The sequence below is a fragment of the Quercus robur genome, chromosome 3 (assembly GCF_932294415.1).
Source record: "Quercus robur chromosome 3, dhQueRobu3.1, whole genome shotgun sequence".
Lineage (NCBI taxonomy): Eukaryota > Viridiplantae > Streptophyta > Magnoliopsida > Fagales > Fagaceae > Quercus > Quercus robur.
Genome location: NC_065536.1, coordinates 36,354,099 through 36,373,864, shown reverse-complemented (window position 1 = coordinate 36,373,864; position 19,766 = coordinate 36,354,099). Strand labels below are relative to the sequence as shown.

Below are 19,766 nucleotides of genomic sequence, written 5' to 3'. Positions count from 1 at the left end.
CAACAGTGCAAGCCCAGGACCGAAATCCAGACCAGACTGACCAGGACCAATTGGATCTGGACCTGTTGAGAACAGTCACTTGTCCGGTCAGATTTGGTCCAGGCTATTATGGAACTAGACAGATCAGTCTGGTACCAAAAAAATGCAAAAACCGGACCAGACCAGACCGTTTACCACCCCTGTATGTTTTTATTTTGTAACGGTAGTCACTAAACAGAAATCCTTAAATTACAATTTAAAAACATTCTGAACAAAACAGACTATTTTTCCACAATTTGCAGCAAGGGCCAGAACACTCAAAACCTATGAAAAAAAGGAGTGTGTTTTGGCGTGTGGGTTCTATTTTTTCTTCTTTTCTTTTCTTTTTTGGTTGTGTGTGTGTTTGTTGGTGGGGGGGGGGGGGTGTTTAAATAGCTCTCATCACAAGCTATAAAGTCAATTGCAATCCTATCCTAAACATTAAAAATGAGCAGTCCCCTATCCTATGAGGTCAGTTGCACTGTAAGCTCAAAATTTTACAAATATCACCCTTAGACTTTGATGTGAGTGTCAATTTGGCCCATTGACTTTTGACTTGAACAATTAACCCCCCGGACATTAGGTTTGTGGCAAATCAAACAATTTCTTAGTATTTTTCAGGTAAAGCCTAACCAATGTGCATAAGGTAATAATGGTTTGGGAAATTCATATGCTGTCATATTCTGTTTACGAGCAAATTATGATGGGAGTTCATTGAATATTTTTTTATGAACCTTAACAAATGTAAACATTGCTGCAATTCAAAATAATTATGTCTATGGAAATGTGGTTTACTAGTATAATACACAGAATTACCTGCTGTTCAGTCATTTGCAGAAAGGCAATGGTATAATACACCAACTCCGTGATATTATTTGCAACAACCTACATCAGCAATGTTTGATTTATAACAGAGAAAGAGAAATAAAGATGAAGCACAATCAGGTTTCAAAACATAACCATACCTTTGCCAATTTTGCACTACCCACGATGGTCAACAGAAACTCAAACAGCTGTGCATGCAGTAGTACATGCATAAGAAATCAATCTTTTGAACTAATACAAAATAATCAATATGGCATGAAAACCAAATGCATCACCAGTAATGGATTAATATGCAGTTGGAGATTGACGCAGGCTGCAAGAAGCCAATTTCATTTTAATTTTAGTTTATTTATTTTTTAAGTGTGGAAATTTTGTAATTTTCTAGTTTCTGGGCATGGGTTTTTTTTTTTTTTTTTTTTTTTTTTTTTTTGATAAGTGATAACTTTATTGAGAAAAAGATCTACTTCATGTTCACAATGAAAGAACACAAAGTTACCTAGAAATTACAAATAATCAAACAAAAAAAAAAATAAGAGAATTCTGAATTCAAAAATGGAAGTATAATGAGTGAATCCCCAAACCCAAGCCCACTCAAACAAGGTGCATAGGAAAGAGGATTTCAATTGCTCTAGTGATTTCTCGGTATCTTCAAACGTGCGAGAATTTCATGCCTTCCACACTAGCCACATCAAACAAAACGGCACAATATTCCAAACACCCAAATAGTATTTTCCAAACCAATTCCTCCAACTACTAAGTAGTGACACAACTGTTGGATCATCACCTAGTGAACCCCAAACATCCGAAAGACTTTACTCCACTACAGAAAAACAACATCACAATGGAGCAATAAATGGTCCATTATTTCCCTGCTATAGCGACATAAACGACACCAGCCCACTAAAGAGAAACCCCTCTTACTGGAGTTGGCAATAGTGAGAATTTTACCCCCACACTTCTGTCCACAAAAAGAAAGCCACTCTCCTAGGGGGCTTAACCAAGGAAGCTTCCACTGTTTCTGGGCAAGGCATGTACTATTGGTCCATTGGGTCGTATTTTGGGATTTGTTTGTTTTATTGGGTTTCATTTGTGAGTTTAGTTATTTAGCTTGAACTAAGTTATCAAATATCAAGGAATCCAAGTCCTACTAGGGTAAGTTATCAGTCATATATAAAATATATTTATACGGAAGCAATGTTTTCTATTGAGGAGAAGAATAAGTTCTCTAAATTTTCAGTGGCTATGAAGCTTTGTTTGAGGTTTGTTTGATACAATTTCTCAGATGTGTGTGCCAAAAATCTTTTTCGTTCTTAGATTCCCTAGCAACTTAAAACCATGCAAACACACATAAGCTTGTCGCCTTTCAAACCCTAAAATATAAAAGTTCAAAACCCTAAACCACTCATCCATCAAATAGCTATAAATACCCCATAAAAGTCAAAACACTGTTCACAGTTATCGCCCAGGAACAGCAACCCAGACTTTGGCGTTTCCCCTTTATTTTAACCCCAAATCCTACAATTCCTTTTCAACATTAAAGCCCTATATACCTTATTCTTTTCCAGCCTTTGTTCCCACCAAAACCTAAACCTAAATTACTCAAAATATTAACTGCCCAAGAACTACCAGACCTGACCTAGGAATTTTAAATCTGAAATGACCCTAAATTACTCAAAATATCAACTATCCAAGAACTTCCAGACCTGACCTAGGAATTCTAAATCTGAATTGACTGTGTTCTCCTTTATCCTATGTTACGGAGATGCAATGTTGCATTGCACAGTACACAATTTCCAAATATTTTCTGCTGCTCCAAAAAGTGAGACACAAGGCCAGTTACATAGTTTCTTAGGAAATGTGTCACATTGGAAGTTGATTCTTATTCAGCCAGTTCAATATTGGGATCTGGAGCTAGATTTCTTGACTGCTATATGAGGTGCAAAACGTAGCGTTGGTGAAGAAATCATGCATGGGAATTACAAAGGCCAGTGGTTTTGAACCCACAATCTCACCCCACCCATCCTTGTTGAAGGAAGTGCCATTTCAACTAGAGATCATTGCCCAAAAACAAATTCCAACAGAGGCTGTATTGTTCAGCTAAAAATATCTTTCTCTGGAGAATAGTTGGGATTTGATTTTTGTTGATTGGTGTTGCATGTGTCGCTATTGTGGGGAGACTATGGATCATTTGTTGATTCATTGTGAGAGGGCTCAACAGTTATGGTGTTTTGCCTTTCAATCTTTTGGGGTTTCCTAGGTCTTACCAAAAAAGCAAAAACGGTGTTTGATCTTCTTTTTGGTTGGAGGAATTGGCTGAGGAAACACTTGTCAAACATTTAGAATTTAGGACCATTGTGTTTGATGTGGTGAATATGGAGGGAGCGTAATCGTCATATGTTTGAGGATGTGGTTGCTTGCTTCGTTCAATGATATTTGTTTTGATTGTTCCTAGGCTTGGAGCAACTTGTCACTCCATCCCTTTGTTCTTTTTTTTTTTTTAACTAGTTTTCTTTCTTCTTCTTTTTTCCCTTCTTCTTCATGTACTTTTTGACTACTTTGTGCTTTTCCAGCATATTGTAGTGTCTTTAATATATTTTTCTTACCTATCAAAAAAAAAAATTTACTTGGGTAAGCTGAGCTCAGTAATCAATATTTTGGAGTGTTGGAGCAGAAAGTTGGACTGTCAGCAGTGGAAAAGGCTTAATTGCTTAAAGAGGTTGGAGAAGAAATATATGGCTTTTTAAGGCAAGGAGAAGTCCATAGGAGAGATCAAAATGGGCTTTTTATGGTCTTGTATGATTGGTTGCTATTCATCGAACTTTAGGATATTCAAGTTCTTTTTCAGCTTTTATTGACATTTAAATTTTAGGATTTGATTTGTTACTACTTTCTCTTGCTTTCATTTTTTTCCTATGCCCTATCATATATTCACTATAGCTTTCATTTTTTTTCCTATGCCCTTTCATATAGTCACTATATATTTGGCTTCCACCCTCTTATGAAGCACTTCTTAAAAAGATTTATTACTTAATATGAAATATTTATAGAAGTTGCTGCCTGCAAGATGCGTCATTATTGTCACCTGGATAACATATGAATCAAGGCTCTTCTCCGCACCATCAGAGTCATATCTTCCCTCAAATGAATCTTCTGTACCTTCAATAGATGACCTCACATACACTCCAAGAGATGATATAAATGTTTCCCACAATGGTCTGATAATTACTGGCAAGAGAAAGTGTGTTAGATACATACATACATACATACCTTTCACAAATATAATGAGAAGAACTTAAAAAATAAAATAAGTAAATTATTAGTTTCAACATCGACTAATACACAGCAGCTGACTTACCCATAAATTCACTTTCAGTAAGACCAGGGAGATTCTGAACAAACTGATTCAAACACTTCAAAACCTAATGGCAATGAGAGATATTCAATTACTAATTCTTACTAATGTACAACAAGTACTCACATTTTGATGCAGATTTGGATAAAAGCACCACACCAACCTCCATTCTGATGCTCCAATCATTAGGATCTTCAGATTGCACTGGATGTTCTAATATAATAGAGAATTGATCCATCCATGGTTTAAGCATAGGTCCTATTAATGCAGTGGTTTCTGTCTGGACATAAACATCTTGATCTGTTAATCATAATAAAACAAGCTAAATCCGACCACACTCCAAAAATATGCACAACGAAGATCTGGTGTCAAGAACATACCTTATATACACCACTCATTGCCACCAGCATAGAGGTGCAATAATAAACTATCGAAAGTGCTTTAGTGCGTATGTATTTTTCATATACCTGAACATAAAAGACCCAGAAATAATTGCATAAGCAGAATAAACAAGAGAAATATGATCCTTTAAATACAAGATCAAAAATGCAATGGGAAAATATCATCATTCAAATAAATGTACAATTACATATGCACAAGATGAACTGAAAAGGGAAAAATTCAGCCAAAAAAATGGATTGTTTTCCTATATGAAGATGTGGGTTTGGTCCTATAGATGGAGTAAGTGGATTTGCTCATGTATTTGCTAGTAAATGGCAACATGTGAGGCTTTTTTCAGAGCTCAAGAGGACTGCAACAAGGAAATCCTTTGTCCTCTTTATTGTTCTTTCTTGTGATGGAGGCTCTCGGTGGGATGTTGGAGAGGACGAGGAATGCAATTATATTTCAGGGTTCTCAGTCGGTGGTCCAGCCACTAATCAGTAAATGATTTCACTTCTTCTCTTCGCAGATGATACATTGATATTTTTGTGGAGCAGATCCAGAGCAAGTGTGGCATTTGAAGGCAGTTTTCATGTGGTTTCAAGCTATTTCTGACCTGAAGGAAAATTTAGGGAAATCCAAGCTAGTCCCTGTTGGTGAGGTGTTGGATGTTGAAGCTCTAGATAGTATTCCTGAGATGCAAGGTAACTCGGCTTCCCATGATGTACTTGGGTCTTCCCTTAAGATCCACTTTCAAAAGCAATGGCTATTTGGAATGGTATTCTAGAATGAATGGAGAGGCATTTGGCGGGTTGGAAATGTATGACCCTTTCTAAGGGGGGGAGTCATACATTGATAAAGAGTACTTTATCCAGCCTTTTCATCTAATACCTCTCTTTGTTTCCTATCCCGATGAGCGTTGCCCGCATATTGAAAAAATACAAAGGGACTTTCTATCAGGTGGGATGGGGAATAAGGGCTAAGTATCACTTGGTTAATTGAAAAAATGTATGTGAACCAAGCCAAAGTGGGGGGATAGGAATTTAAGACTTGGTATTATTTAATCAAGCTTTATTGGGGAAATGACTGGCATTATGCAGTTGAGAGGGATGCTTTGTGGAGAAGGGCAATGGAAAATATGGGGTATGCTTGAGGAAGAATATCAATAAAGGCTGGTACACTTTTAATTTGTTTGTTAGTTATAAGGTGGGAGATGGCTCTTCTATTAAGTTCTAGCACAATTCATGGTGTGGGAGGCTTCCATTGAAAGAGAATTTACCCAAACTATTTGGTATTGCATGCGAGAGGGACGCTTCAATGATAGAGCTAATATCTTTTCAAGGGGCAAGTACCATTGGAATGTCATTTTTGTTAGACTAGTTCAAGATTTAGAGTTAGTATCATCTTCAGCCAAAAAAAGAGATATAACCGTCTTCGGCATTACCCAATGGACTCCAAACACTTGAAAACTTCACACCATAAAGCATGAGCCAACTTACAATGAAGTAAGAGATGGTCCACAGTTTCCCCATCACACCGACACATGCAACACCAATTAACAAGGGGCAAACCTCTTAACAAGATTATCAATGGCAAGTATCCCATCCCTGGCTTCTATCCATAAAAAGAATGACACCATTTTAGGCAACTTTACACATCAAATGCTCTTCCAAGGAAAAACAACAGTAAGATCACCAGACAACCAATCATAAAAGCACATATCAAACACACCATTTGGAGTCAACTTCCAAGATAGCTTATCCTCCCCCCTCACCTGAGCACCTCTAGGCATACAGGAGTAAAGAAGCTCAAAAAAAGAATCTACGGCCTCCAACTCCCAAACATGAGGAGCTCTCCAGAACTGTAAATTCCAACTCCTCTCTCCCCCTTCGGATGCAGAAAAAATCAAGTCAAAAATCCAAGCTCCTTTGGACCGAGAACAAGCATACAGATCTGGAAAAAGATTTTTTACAGGTGTATGTCCATATTAGACATATTAAGGGTATTTTGACTATTTTAGAGGATTTTAGGGGTATTATTTGGCCATTTTAGAGGTTTTACGGTGTATTTTGGCAATTTTAGAGGGTTTTAAGGGGTATTATGGCCGTTTTAGAGGTTTTCTAGGTTCTAAAGGGTATTTTCGTCATTTTAGAAGTTTTAAAGGACATTTTGGGTTAGATATTTGAAGGGGTATTTTGGCCATTTTAAAATTTTTGAGGAGTATTTTGGTCATTTTAAAGGTTCTATGGGGGCCACTTTGGAGGTTTTTTGGGGTATTAAGGTCATTTTATAGGTTTTCAATGGTATTTTGTCCAATTTAGAGGTTTTAAGGGGTATTTAGGTCAAAAGGGTATTGTGGTCGTATTAGAGGTTTAAGGGGTATTTTTGCTATTTTAAAGTTTTAGAGGAAATTTTGGCCATTTTAAAAGTTTTAAGGGTGCTTGTATATATATAATAAAGATCTAAAACATTACTTCCTTTAATAATTTAAGCCTATGTACTAATTATATTTAAGTCCACGTCCCAAGTATATTAAAGCCCATTATTTGAGTGCCATCCTGATATGTGAATTGAAAAAAAAAAATGAAGGGAGGCGTGAATGAGAGAGGGGAAGTGGCTAACTGGCCTCTTAAAAGTCAAATTGAAAAAGAGGAGGCAATCAGCCACACAACTCTCAAAAAAAAAAGTTAGTTTTGAAAACAAAAAATGAGAGAGAAAGTTAAAGATGAAGAGACACAGAATGGGAGAAACTGAAAAGCATGAGGAAGACTAAAGATGGAGATGCAAGGTTACAGATCTCTCTTTTTTCCCTCATTTTTTTCTTTCTTTTTGATGCAGGGATTCTAAGGGGGCTGCTGTTTAGGCTTAGAATTGATTAAGGGAAATGAGAGTTGCTTAGAACAGTGAACAAGGTGTGACAAAACCTTCTTAAGAGAAATCCATCTCTTGAAAATAGCACTAGGCTAATCTATGTAATTGCATTCAAAAACTAATCACAAAGTAACTACAATGTGGTACTTATACTATTTGTTTGGCATTGGAGCCTTCTAGATGCTTGCCAAGTGTCTAAATCCTATTGGCTATTGCTTAAGCAATCATCTAACTAACTAACTAACTATTCACAAGAGAATTAGGATGCAACAACTTGAAATGCCCTGCATCACTTTTTTTGGCATAGACAGTCTCTGACAATTTAAAATAAAAAAATAAAAAATGACTAGGACACCAATGCATACCCTGTGTCTGGTATGTGTCCGACACGAGCACGGCGAGCAAAATGTCATGCCCATGCTTTCTAGCTCTGCCACCACTGCCGCATAAGACATATCTTTGCTGTTCTTGATGAGACCAAAAGGCCTCTTTTGCTGAGTATAGACTGCAACTGAACTAAATCTGATGCGATAACTTTTCTCAAATGAAATCCAAAACCTCTCTAGCCACAACCCAACTTACCCTCCAAAACAACTATAGAACCCCTGTGACGGCCATTTATCAGCTCTATAATCCGTAAAAAGGATCCATAGCTGGAAAATGAAGACCTCATCCCCTTCCTAAATGTTCTCACAAAAGGATTGGGTGACTGATTTGACATTAACCCTTCAACATGCAACAACAATCGCTTAGCACACTCTTTGCCCATTAAAACCGACCATATTGAGTCTCTACCTTGCTTGAAAATCCAGATAATGAAAACAGAACCCCCTTCCTCTATTGATAATTCAAAAGCCTTCGATTCAATGAAGATAAAGATGGAACCCCCATAAGTCAAAAAAAAAAATTTAACCTTTCTCAAAATTGCCTACTATCTACCATGTTGCACTAATCGGTGTACTTAGTTTTGTTTCTATTAATAAAATCTTTAGTTACTTATCATGACGTATTTGAAGTTAGATCTTACTATAAGGTGTTGCATAGTTGACCTCCTTTTCCATGGAAGAATTTGTGGAAACCTAAGGAGCCAACAAAGGTTAGTTTCTTCCTCTAGAGGGTGGCATTGGGAAAATTTTGACTATTGATAACTTGTGGAGGTGTTGAGTTGTTGTGATTGACTGGTATTGTATGTGTAAGAGGAGTGGGGAGACTATGAATCATTTACTCCTTCACTGCCCTATCGATAGTGAGTTGTGGAACATGGTTTTTTCACAATTCAAGATTAATTGGGTTATGCCAAGAAAGGTTGTGGAGCCTATTGCTACTTGGTCAGTCATGTCTAGTAGGCATAGAAATGCGGTGATGTGGAGTATGATTCCCCATTGTCTTATACGGGATATTTGGCAACAGAGGAATGCTTGGATTTTCAAAGGGAATGAGAGACTAATTCATGATTTGAAGCTTTTATTCCTCAATACTTTGTTTGAGTGGATAAATGCTTCGAGTGCTTTTACTTCTGTTTATTTTCCTAATTTACTTTGAATTTACTTTTCATGCATCTTTTGAGTACATTGTTTCCTTAGTACAAGGCCTATGTACTTAGGATCCTCTGTGTTCTTGATTTTTTTTCAATAAAGTCTTATTTCTTATCAAACAAAAAAGGAAAAACAATAATCTATCAAACAAAATATTGGAGGAAAATTGTAAAGCAAACTAATTAGAACTAACCTGCGGAGATGAAACAATTGTAAGCAAACAAGGGAACAAAACAGGAACTAGTGCTGGCACCGTCTTATCATCCAAGTCTCCCGACAAAAGGGCTAAGCACCTTAGAGCTCCATGCACTAGAAAAGTTTTGTACACATTTGATCATTCGAAGCAAAATGCAAAAATCACCACCATCACCAGCACAAAACACGCACAAAAATAATCATAGGAAAAAGTTAGCACGTTCACATTCCCAACATTCTTAATTGGAAATGTGAATGTTACTACTCATTAACAAACTTCCATCTCTATTAAAATCAATCAAGCATATAGGATTATGTCAACTCTTTTAATAACACCTATGAGAAAAAATTATAAATGTTTTTATGGCTTACACAAAAAGTGACTAAATTGCATAGAATTTGATTTACTTTTAAGCCCAATGCCACTATTGATAGCAAGTACGTTTTTTTGTCCAGTATGCCTTAGTCTGTAACAAGAAATTGCAGTATTTTTCACCCCTTTGGCTTTTTAGAACCTTTAACTTTGTTGAGCTACGCATTTACAGCCTATATCCATTGATAAATAACACATTCCTTCCAAACTTAGCCCTTATCATAGGTCCACTTCACTGAATTACTGGAATTTCAGCACTCTAAAGCTGATACCTTTTTGTCTTGAAAAATAAATGTTACCCTTTTTTTATATCAGTGAAAAATCCATTAAGATGGTTCAACAAGGGTGCAACCCAAGCATGCAAAACTAGCACCGACAAAGGGGGAGAAAGAATGAAAAGGGAGAAGAAAAAGATATAAATCAAACCCCAAATCTAAGAGCATCACTAAAATAGGAGATCAATGAGCCAAACAAAGTATGAATAAACCCAATCAAAAAAGTCCATGAAAAATAGGTTTGATCACTCCCTTTGACCTGGTCACCAAAGTCCCTACTATTCTTCTCCAACTATATACTCTATATAGAACTAGATCACACTCTTTCAAGCTAACTCTTCCCACTACCAAAATTCCCACCTGAAGAAGTTAGTATACCCACCACAACATTGGGCTCAAACCAATGTAATACCAATGCACAAAACTCCCACTTTTTGGTCTTGAGGTCCTGAAAGACGCAAGTGGGTTCTAAAGTTATAGAATAGCGTAAGGCTTTAATCAGTTGACTACCAAAATGAAAATTAAAAAGACAATGAAGAACATATAGACTTGATGGTAAATATAACACCTTAGTGGGATGAAGAACACCAAGGACAAGAGCAATATGCAATTTTTTGAACAAGCTCATTAAGCTAAGTAGGAAGGGAGTGCATCATAAGAAATAAAAGTATGTTTTGATTGTCTAATAGCATCAATGACCTAATAAACATAATTTGGCTTTCCATATTTCACCCAACAAAGAGGATCAATATGATTGATATCACCACCGTGATCACACTTCTTGTTTTTGATAATTCAATAGTTGCAGGTGGGAATTTGACCCTGGATGTCTCCGTTGGAAACAACAAGAGGTGCCAGCTACTTGAGCTACAAAAAATGGGGAGTCATGTTACTATAGGTTTTTCAAGAACCATGATTACACTTCTTGTTACAACATCCACACTTACAACCAATACCTTGAAAACCACAACCACCACAAGTACCAACAAGCGTCAAATTTTAGAAACTAAAGCTGAAAACTCTAAAGAAAGAACATTAGAGCCATGTCCCAAGGATGGGCACCATAAACGATAATAAGCATTAGCAACTGAAGATAAGGTCTAACCAGCAAGAATCTAATCCTTGAACCCAATAGATTATAGTATAAACAAGATAACAAACTAACAATCATAAATTTTCCCTAATGTTGTTTATGTTTCTCCAAATCATTAGTAAAAGTCCAATACTAGAGAAATTGATTACACATTCGAAAAAGTGCTATAGCACTCTAACAATGATTACCCAATTCACTTAGTAGTTAAAATCTTCTCGTATATCTCATAAACCCAAGACACATAACTTGGATGCAAAAAACATTCCATCACAGTCCAAATCCTTTTAGAAGAATGATAAATCCAATTGTAGCTGAAATGTGGGGTTCCACACTACGCCACAACCATCCCATAACAACATAATCCTCACTTATCCAATCCTTTTAAGATAGATCCCCCACATCAAGGGGATTATATGTCAAATATTTTAATTTCAACTTCTCACACAAAGACTCACTCACGCCCAAACTAGATAATTTAAACCATTCGACTCAGAGGAAATCAATTTAGGCATATCATCATTCTTAACAAGTGATTGTTTTTCCCCAACCATGAAATACATTTTTCCTCAATCATAATGAACATAACCAACTCAAACTAGCTCAAACTAGGACAAGAACACAACCCAACATACCAGCATGTTCAAAGCAGAATAAGAATCAAATTGAGGACTTGGATAACTCCGGAGATCAGTTGCTTGCTTCTTTAAGTGGATCTCTATTTGACTGGTCTCAGGCTTGGGGACTCACATCTAGTGATTCTCTCCCTTCTTTCCTTTGCTCTATCCTCTATTGTAGTTAACTTTCTTCTTTATTTCTTTCTTTTCTTTGTAAATTTTGGTTTGCTTTGTGCTTTTCATGCATAAAGTAGCCTTTTGAATATACATCTTTCTTACTTATAAAAAAAAAAAAAAAAAAATCAAATTCAACAAATGAGTCACCAACCACATTCAAAATTCAAAATAGCTATTAGAGTTACTTCTAGTTATTTTTTATATAAGCATACTTATAAGGGTATTTTTGTAAACATGCTATAAATCATATTAGAAATATATGCTAAGGCAGGACCTAAATGATCAAGCTCTAAACCTTTTCTTCTATTCTCTGTGTCTCACTCTCTCTCTTTCTACTTCTCTTCTTCCCTCTCAATTTCTAATCCTAAAATTTCATATTTTACTATTCAACTTGGTATCAGAGCATATCCCAATCCGACCTTAAAATGTCCTAGAACAGCTAAGAGATCATCCTCAAATGACAGAGGTATGCTGACATAAGCATTTGTACAATGACGCCGGCGCTAATGTCAGCATTTGTACGATGACATCAGCGCTAATGTCAATGTCTATACGACATCGTTAGCGCTAACATGAGCATCGATACAATAATCAAAATCTGGCAACCACATATTTCAAATCATCGGCCTCCCCGGATCTTTTTGATGATTTTTCCCTAATTTTTTGAAGCCATCTAATGTGGTTTTTGAATTTTTCAAGGATTTTATTTTGAATTTTAGCACCCATTTTCAGATCTGTTTTTCTGGTGCTTTCTGACAGCATTTTTTGACAAGTGTCTCTCTATAGGTGCTGAATAAGCCTTAGCACGGATTGGATGAGGCTCTTTTGTTGATTAGTTGAGGATTCGAATTGTTTTTGGCGTTTTGAGGGGAACAGCTACTTTTACCTTACTATTCTAATTTGAGTTTGGTATGAGTTAAGAAAAAGTTGTTATCATGACTAAGGACAAACCATCACTAATTAAAGAGGATGATATGTCTAAATCAATTACCTCAAGAAGTTGAATGGTTTGAATTATTTAGCTTAGGTTCATGTGAAAGTTTTCTTAAATGGAAAAAGAAATTGAAATATTTGACCGATAAACCTCCTAATGTTGGGGCTTTAAATTATGAGGATTGGTGAGTGAGAATTCTATTGCTTTGGGATGGCTATGGCATAGTATGGAAACCCACATTGCTACTACAGAAGAATTTTGTGACTCTTCGAAGAAGATTTAAGACTCTTGCAGAATCTTTTTCCCATCAAAGCAATGTTTCTCTGGTGTATGAGATTTATGAGAAAATTTTTCATAGTTTTGAAAACCGGACCAATCAAAGTACTGGAAAAGAGTGGTTACTAATTTTTTAGTTGTCGAACCGGTGACATCATAAATAAATAAAAAATTTTAAAATTATACAAATATATAATAAGTTTATATATAATAATATCTAATTAAATAATTTTTAAGAAAATTAAGTGATTTTCATCTCTTTTATATATATACACACACACATTAAAAAGAAAATGTAACTAAACATATTAATATTACCATATCACCCTCAAAACAAAACAAAACAAAACAATTGGTGGCCTAGCCTTCTTTTTTAGCGCATTATATGGCCATCACTAAAAATAAGTTGGAATCCACTAAACATCTTGAAAACTTGTAAAGAATTCTTTATTTTCTTTTTTTTTCAATAAGTAATAAAGATGTATATTCAAGAACACTACCTCATGCAAAAAGTCATAAGGCAGAGTTAAAAAAATACAGAGAAAGAAGATAAAAAAACAGAAAGAAAAGATACTAATTACAAAAGAAAGAGCTAAGGAACATAGGTAGAGAATTACTAGAGGTGAGTCCCTAAGCCCTAAACCAATCAAAAAGGGAGCCACTGAACGAAGCCAATAGCTGGTCGTCAGAACTTTCCATATCCTCAAACGTCCTCCAATTTCATTCCCTCCAAAGACACCACATTAAGCAAAGCGGAGCTAAATTCCAAATTTTAGACAAATGCTTTCCAAGCCAATTCCACCAACCAAAGAGAGTATGCAACTGATCTTGGCAAAACCCATGCAATCCCAAATGATCTAAACACCAAAACTCCACAACCAGTAAGCCTTACCACAATGCAATAGCAAATGATCCACAGTCTCCCCATTACAACAACACATAATGCACCAGTCAACAAAGTCCATCCCTCTACCCCTCAAATTGTCCCCTGTAAGTATCTTGTCCCATACAGCCGTCCACACAAAAAAAGAAACACACCGAGGGGCCTTAACCTTCCAAACACCTTTTCAAGGAAAGATAATTGGCAAGGGATCTCTTAACTTATTAAAAAACGATCGGATATCAAAATCCCCATTCTTCGTCAACTTCCAACACATACGATCTCCATTCTCAATTGGAGGTAAATTAGAAGCCAAAGTACGGAGATATTCATCCACAACACCCATTTCCCAATCATTTGGTCTCTGACTGAAACAGACATCTCAACTTCTCCGTTCTCTTATCCCCAACCGTTCAAGAGAAAAGGCCGCCTCTTTATTGGTGGCAATCCCATACACAACCGGAAAGGTCAATTGAAGTAGAGAATCCCCACACCATTGATCTGTCCAAAAGCTTCACTCCATCCCCCACCCCTACCTCAAACCGAATATTTTTACTAAAAACCTCCCAACCCATTTAGATGCTTCTCCACAAACCACATCCGTGTACTCCTCTATCTAGCTTGGAGGTCCATCCCCCCCATTCTTCCCCATACTTTAGAGCTACAACCCTTCTCCAAAGCCTTGTCTTCTCATCCCCAAACCACCATAGCCATTTAATAAGGCTTTATTAAAAGTACTTAATTTCCTTACTCCTAACCCACCATTTTCTAGAGGTGCACACACCTTATCCCATCCCACCCAATGTGTCTTGGAATCCCCCCATAAGAAATCCCTTTGCAACCTCTCAATTTTATTGGCCACGTGTAGGGATAGTAAAAAGAGATAAAAAGTAAGTCAGAAGACTAGATAGTGTACTTTTAAGCAATGTCAGTCTTCCACCTTTTAACAAATACATCTTTTTCCACCCGGCCAACTTACGCTCTATTTTCTCCAAGATAGGATTCCAAATAATAGGGGATTTATGGGACACCCCTGGTGGCATACCAAGATAGGTCATAGGCAAAGACCCAATCTGACAAAATCTCTGCCAAGACATGGATATTAGAAACCTACCCAATGGAAACCATCTCACTCTTCAAGACATTAACCTTTAATCCTATCACAGCCTGGAAACAAAAGAGCATCCGAACGTGTAGAATATGCTCCACATCTGCATCACAAAATAGAATCTTATCATCCGCAAACAAAAGATACAAGACACATACGCCTTCGCCCCGTCTACAATCAGCCCTAAAACCTCAAAGTAAACCAGCACCTTCAACTCTTTTCATCATCTTACTAAAAACCTCCATCATAACCAGAAACAACATAGAAGATAGCGGGTCCCTTTGTCTCAATCCCCTCGAACTCCCAAAAAACTCAGCTAGAGACCCATTAACCAAGACAGAGAACTAGGCGGTAAATATACATGTACGGATCCACCTACACCACCTCACCCCAAATACCATTCTCTTCAACAAATCTAGAAGAGCCTTCCAATTCACATGATCATAGGCTTTCTCAATGTCCAGCTTACAAATAACCCCCGGAATTTTACTCTTCACCCTACTATCAACACACTCATTAGCAATAAGAACTAAGTCAAGTATTTATCTACCGCCCACAAAACTGTTCTGAGCCTCAAATATCAGTTGATCTAAAACCTCTTTCAAGCGTTAGCTAAGATCTTGTATACACTCCCCACCAAACTAATGGGTCTAAAATCTCCAATATTGGAGGCACCATTCTTCTTGTGGATTAAGGCTATAAAAGTTGCATTAAGAGATTTTTCAAACTTACTGTGTTGATAAAACTCTTCAAACACAGCTAAAACATCCCTTTCCACAACTCCCCAACAGTGATGATCGAAAGCCATAGAAAAACCATCAGGACTTGGAGCTTTATCTCCTTCCAACTCTTTGACAACTCGAAGAATTTCCTTCTTTTCAAACCTCCGTTCAAGCTAGTCCTTCTCCAACCCCTCAGTCTGATCAAACTCCAATCCTTCCACAAAAGGCCTCCACTCCTTTGTCTCCTTGTACAAGTTTTTATAAAACTGAACTACTTGGTCCGCCATCTCTGATTCGTCCTCATAAATAACCCCATCCACCTCCAACATACTAATATGATTATACCTTCTCCGAGAATTAGCCACCTTATGGAAGAATTTGGTATTGTTGTCTCCTTCCTAAATGCAAAGCATCCTCAATTTTTGTCTCCACGAAACTTCTACCAAAGAAAGAAGGTTCGATATTTGAGATCTCATCATAACCCCCTCACCTATCTCCACTTCAGAAAGGCCATACTCCCCTTCCTTAGCATCCATTAATTTCAAGGTTTCCAACAATTCTTTCTTTTGACGACCTACATTTCCAAACACACTTTGGTTCCATTGAATAATGTCTCCTTTCAGAGCCTTCAGCTTCTTGGCAAGCACAAAACTGGGAGTACCTAAGAAGGAGTATTGATTCCACCAAAAATGATCCCTCTGTGAACCCATCTGTCTTTAACCACATGTTCTCAAACCTAAAAGGACTTCCCCCACAACATCCTCCCAGCCTCCACTAATATGGAGAAGTGGTCTGAAATAGGACGAGGTAAAACCCGCTGGATCACATCCGGATTGTGATCCTCCCAATCATGAGAAACCAGAGCCCTGTCTATCCTGGACATTGAAGGTTGATCCGAGCCACTAGACCAAGTATAACTCCCTCCTTCCAACAGCAAATCTATCAAATAAAGCTCCTCAATGAACTCAAAAAAATTATATTATGAATTCATTTAAAAGAAAAATTAAGCAGATAGCAGTTGATTTTTTATGAATTCATTTTAAAGAAAAATTAAGTAGATTTTAAATTTTTTTTCATTTAATTAATATAAAAATAATCATTTTAGGAAAAAAAAAAAAGAAGAAGAAGCTAAAGTCACGTGAGTCAAGCCTTCTTTGGACGGTGAGTGAATGATATCTCATCACTCATCATCCAAAAATCATCACTCAAAACTCATCACCCTATAACTCAGTTTTTATCACTTGAGAATCCTCAACTTATCCCCAACTTTGTTTGGCCCTTAAACTCGGTTGAGTTTTCATTCTAAAAACTCAAAAACCTCAACTTTTTGTGGGACCCACGAACTGATTTGGTGCAATGAAAACAGAATGGCTACCCGCGTGTGGAAAGGAACCCCTTCAGTTCTCTCTATTTTGTTATTAACATTTTGTTTCTTCACCCCCAATACCCAAAATCACCGAACCGTGGAGCTTGAATCGACTCCATTCTCATCATCTCATCGAACCATGGAGCTTGAATCGCCTCCTTCCTCAAACTCACCAAACCGTGTAGCTTGAATCACCTCCATCCTCATCCACTCACCAAACCCAGAAGCTCTCATCGCCTCTCACCGAACCCAAAAGCTCTCATTGCCTCCATCCTCATCCACTCAAACCTAGCACCCATGGAAAGAAAAGAGAAACCAAGCCCAAAAACCCAGTGAAAATGAAAGAAAAGAGAAAAAAATAATAATAATAGAAACCAAACCCAAAAACCCAATATGAAATAAAATAAAATAAAAAATAAAAAATAAAAAATAGAGACGAAGTTATGATGTGTGGCTTGGGAAGAAGAGCAAAGAAAATCAAAGAACAAAGCAAAAAAGAAGAAGTCTAGTAATGAGAGAGAAGAGAGCTGTTAAGGAGTGGGTTGGCATGGATTTGACAACACACAAAACATAGGGCCCATTAGTCAAGTGAAATTACGAAAGTGCCACTATAATTCTATTTCCATAACTCAAAAACACCTTTTTTTTTTGTTTTCATTCTCACTAACTCATAACTCAATTTGGTGAGTTTTGGGTGATGGAAACAAAAAATGAAAACTCATCGCATGCGTGGGACCCACCAATTTTGAGTGATGAGTTTAGAGTAATGAGTGATAGAAAACACAAAATCCAAACACCCCCTCAATGACTTGCTTTTGCTACTTTACCAAAGGTCCAAAACAATCCTCCAGGACCTCCACGGACCATGACAAACGTTTCCCTAAAAATAATAAAATTAAAAATCCTCCACAGCCCTAAATTGAATGCCCCTATAAATGCTAAGATATACCATAGGCAAGTGCTAAGTGCAGCCCAGTCACTCAAACCAAATCTAACCCCCACCCCTCTCTCTCTCTCTCTCTCTCTCCACATTTGGAGATCTGCTATGACTGCTGCAACTAAAACTTCTTTTTCTTTCTATTAATAATTATTTTAGGAGTGAAAAATAAAATAAAATAAAATAAAACAAGAACAAAAGTGCCTCTGACTACTTCAACAACTGTGACTTGAGATGAGAGAGGACAGAATGAGAAATTTTTTGCCAAACACAGCCACATTTTGGCATCATAACCAAAACGCTCAATAACTGTTCTGGTTTCTGGTTTGGATGGTTGAATCTGCCGTTTCCATTTTTTGTTTTTCATTTTTCAGCATTTCCGGCTTTCAAAGAGAATTGGACTAGATTGAGGCCTCACAATTGAACCAGTCGGTCAGGTCCAGTTTTTAAAATCATGAAAATTTCACTACTAAGCAATCTGGGAGCCATTGTTAAAGTATTATGGTTCTTTTAAAAATTTATAGGAACAATTATTATAGTATCGGCCTCTTACAACTGATTGCTTATTTTCTATCTAGTGAGACCTTACCTACTACTGCTAATGCCTAATCCCAAGTTGTTTTTATTTTATAAGTAAAAAACTTCATTGAAAGTTGAAATAAGAAAATACAATGAAAACAAGGCACACAGGCAGTGTTCGATAGAGACAACATAAAATATAAACTAAATAACAATGAAAGTACAAAAAATGAAGCAAATTAGGTAGAGAATTAAAAGTAAGAACACCTGAAGCATTTTCCCATTCAAACAAAGTCTAAAAGAAGGAAAGCTTCAACTCATGAATCCAAAGTCTAAAAGAAGGAAAGCTTCAACTCACGAATCGATCTTTCATTCCCTTCAAAGGTATGTTCATGCCTAATCTCGACTATAGCGCTCATCATTGGGACAAAACTCCACAGTCGCTTCCTTGAAGTCCTCTGCTTTAATCTCAAGTAGTGAAGGTCATGGTAATTCTTGTAGTGGTTTCTGTGGCGGTAGTGGAGGCCATGGTTTTCATGGTGATGGCCATACCAGTGATCATGGTGACAAGTGTAAACATTGTTGTGGTTTAATCATACTGAACCCTACTGTTGGGTGAAATATGGGTAGCCATATTATGTGAATCAGATCATTGATGGTGGTGCACAGCCACAACCAACTTCTACTCCGCCTAGGCACACTTCTAGTTCTGGTTCTCATGATGCACTCACTACTCAGCTTACCAAGCTTGTTCAGCAATTGTGCACTGCACTTCATCTTCTATTGCTACATTAGATGATTCAAGTAATGTTGCATGTGTGGCTGATTCCCCTCCATCCTAGGTCATAGGCTCAAGTGCTAACAAACATATATCTGGTATTTATCTTACTTCTCTAATTTACTTCCCATTAAACATCATATTGTTTGGGAGAGAAAGAGGAGAAGGGCAGAAGAGAGAGAGAGTATACATAAAAAAGCTTAGGGCTTTTTTTTTAATATAAGGCAATTAGGTTTAGGGCTATGTTAAGCAGTCCCTCATCATCGCCAATATTTAGAGTGATATGGCATAATTACAAGAATACCTTTACTGTTGATATAAAATAACAAACTAATATAAAAATAACAAACTAACATAAAAACAACAAGTGACTCTTAGGTCTTTAACAATCTAAACAATAATATCTGACTTTATTAATACCATTTAATCAGGAAAGGTTTCAACAATGTATTTATTTGATAAGTAAAAGTTTCAAAAATGTAAACAAAGGGATAAGGGATAAAGTTTCTTGAAGGAAATCTAATAAACTAATTATAT

The 19,766-nt window shown here is 36.8% G+C and overlaps 1 protein-coding gene across 2 annotated transcripts in view; it reads right to left on the bottom strand.

Annotated features, from left to right (window-relative positions):
* The window catches only part of LOC126717941 (uncharacterized), a 62,935-nt gene that overhangs the window by 37,290 nt on the left and 5,879 nt on the right, over nt 1–19,766 (bottom strand). Inside the window, exons 5-11 of one of the 2 annotated variants that reach the window (XM_050419944.1) lie at nt 9,176–9,291; nt 4,576–4,662; nt 4,359–4,475; nt 4,199–4,262; nt 3,926–4,068; nt 984–1,031; nt 835–903 (exon numbers count right to left, since the gene is read on the bottom strand). In XM_050419944.1, coding sequence (XP_050275901.1) covers nt 835–903; nt 984–1,031; nt 3,926–4,068; nt 4,199–4,262; nt 4,359–4,475; nt 4,576–4,662; nt 9,176–9,291 — 644 coding nt within the window. The remainder of the gene's footprint in view (nt 1–834; nt 904–983; nt 1,032–3,925; nt 4,069–4,198; nt 4,263–4,358; nt 4,476–4,575; nt 4,663–9,175; nt 9,292–19,766) is intronic. The other variant, XM_050419943.1, reaches the window with a different exon arrangement.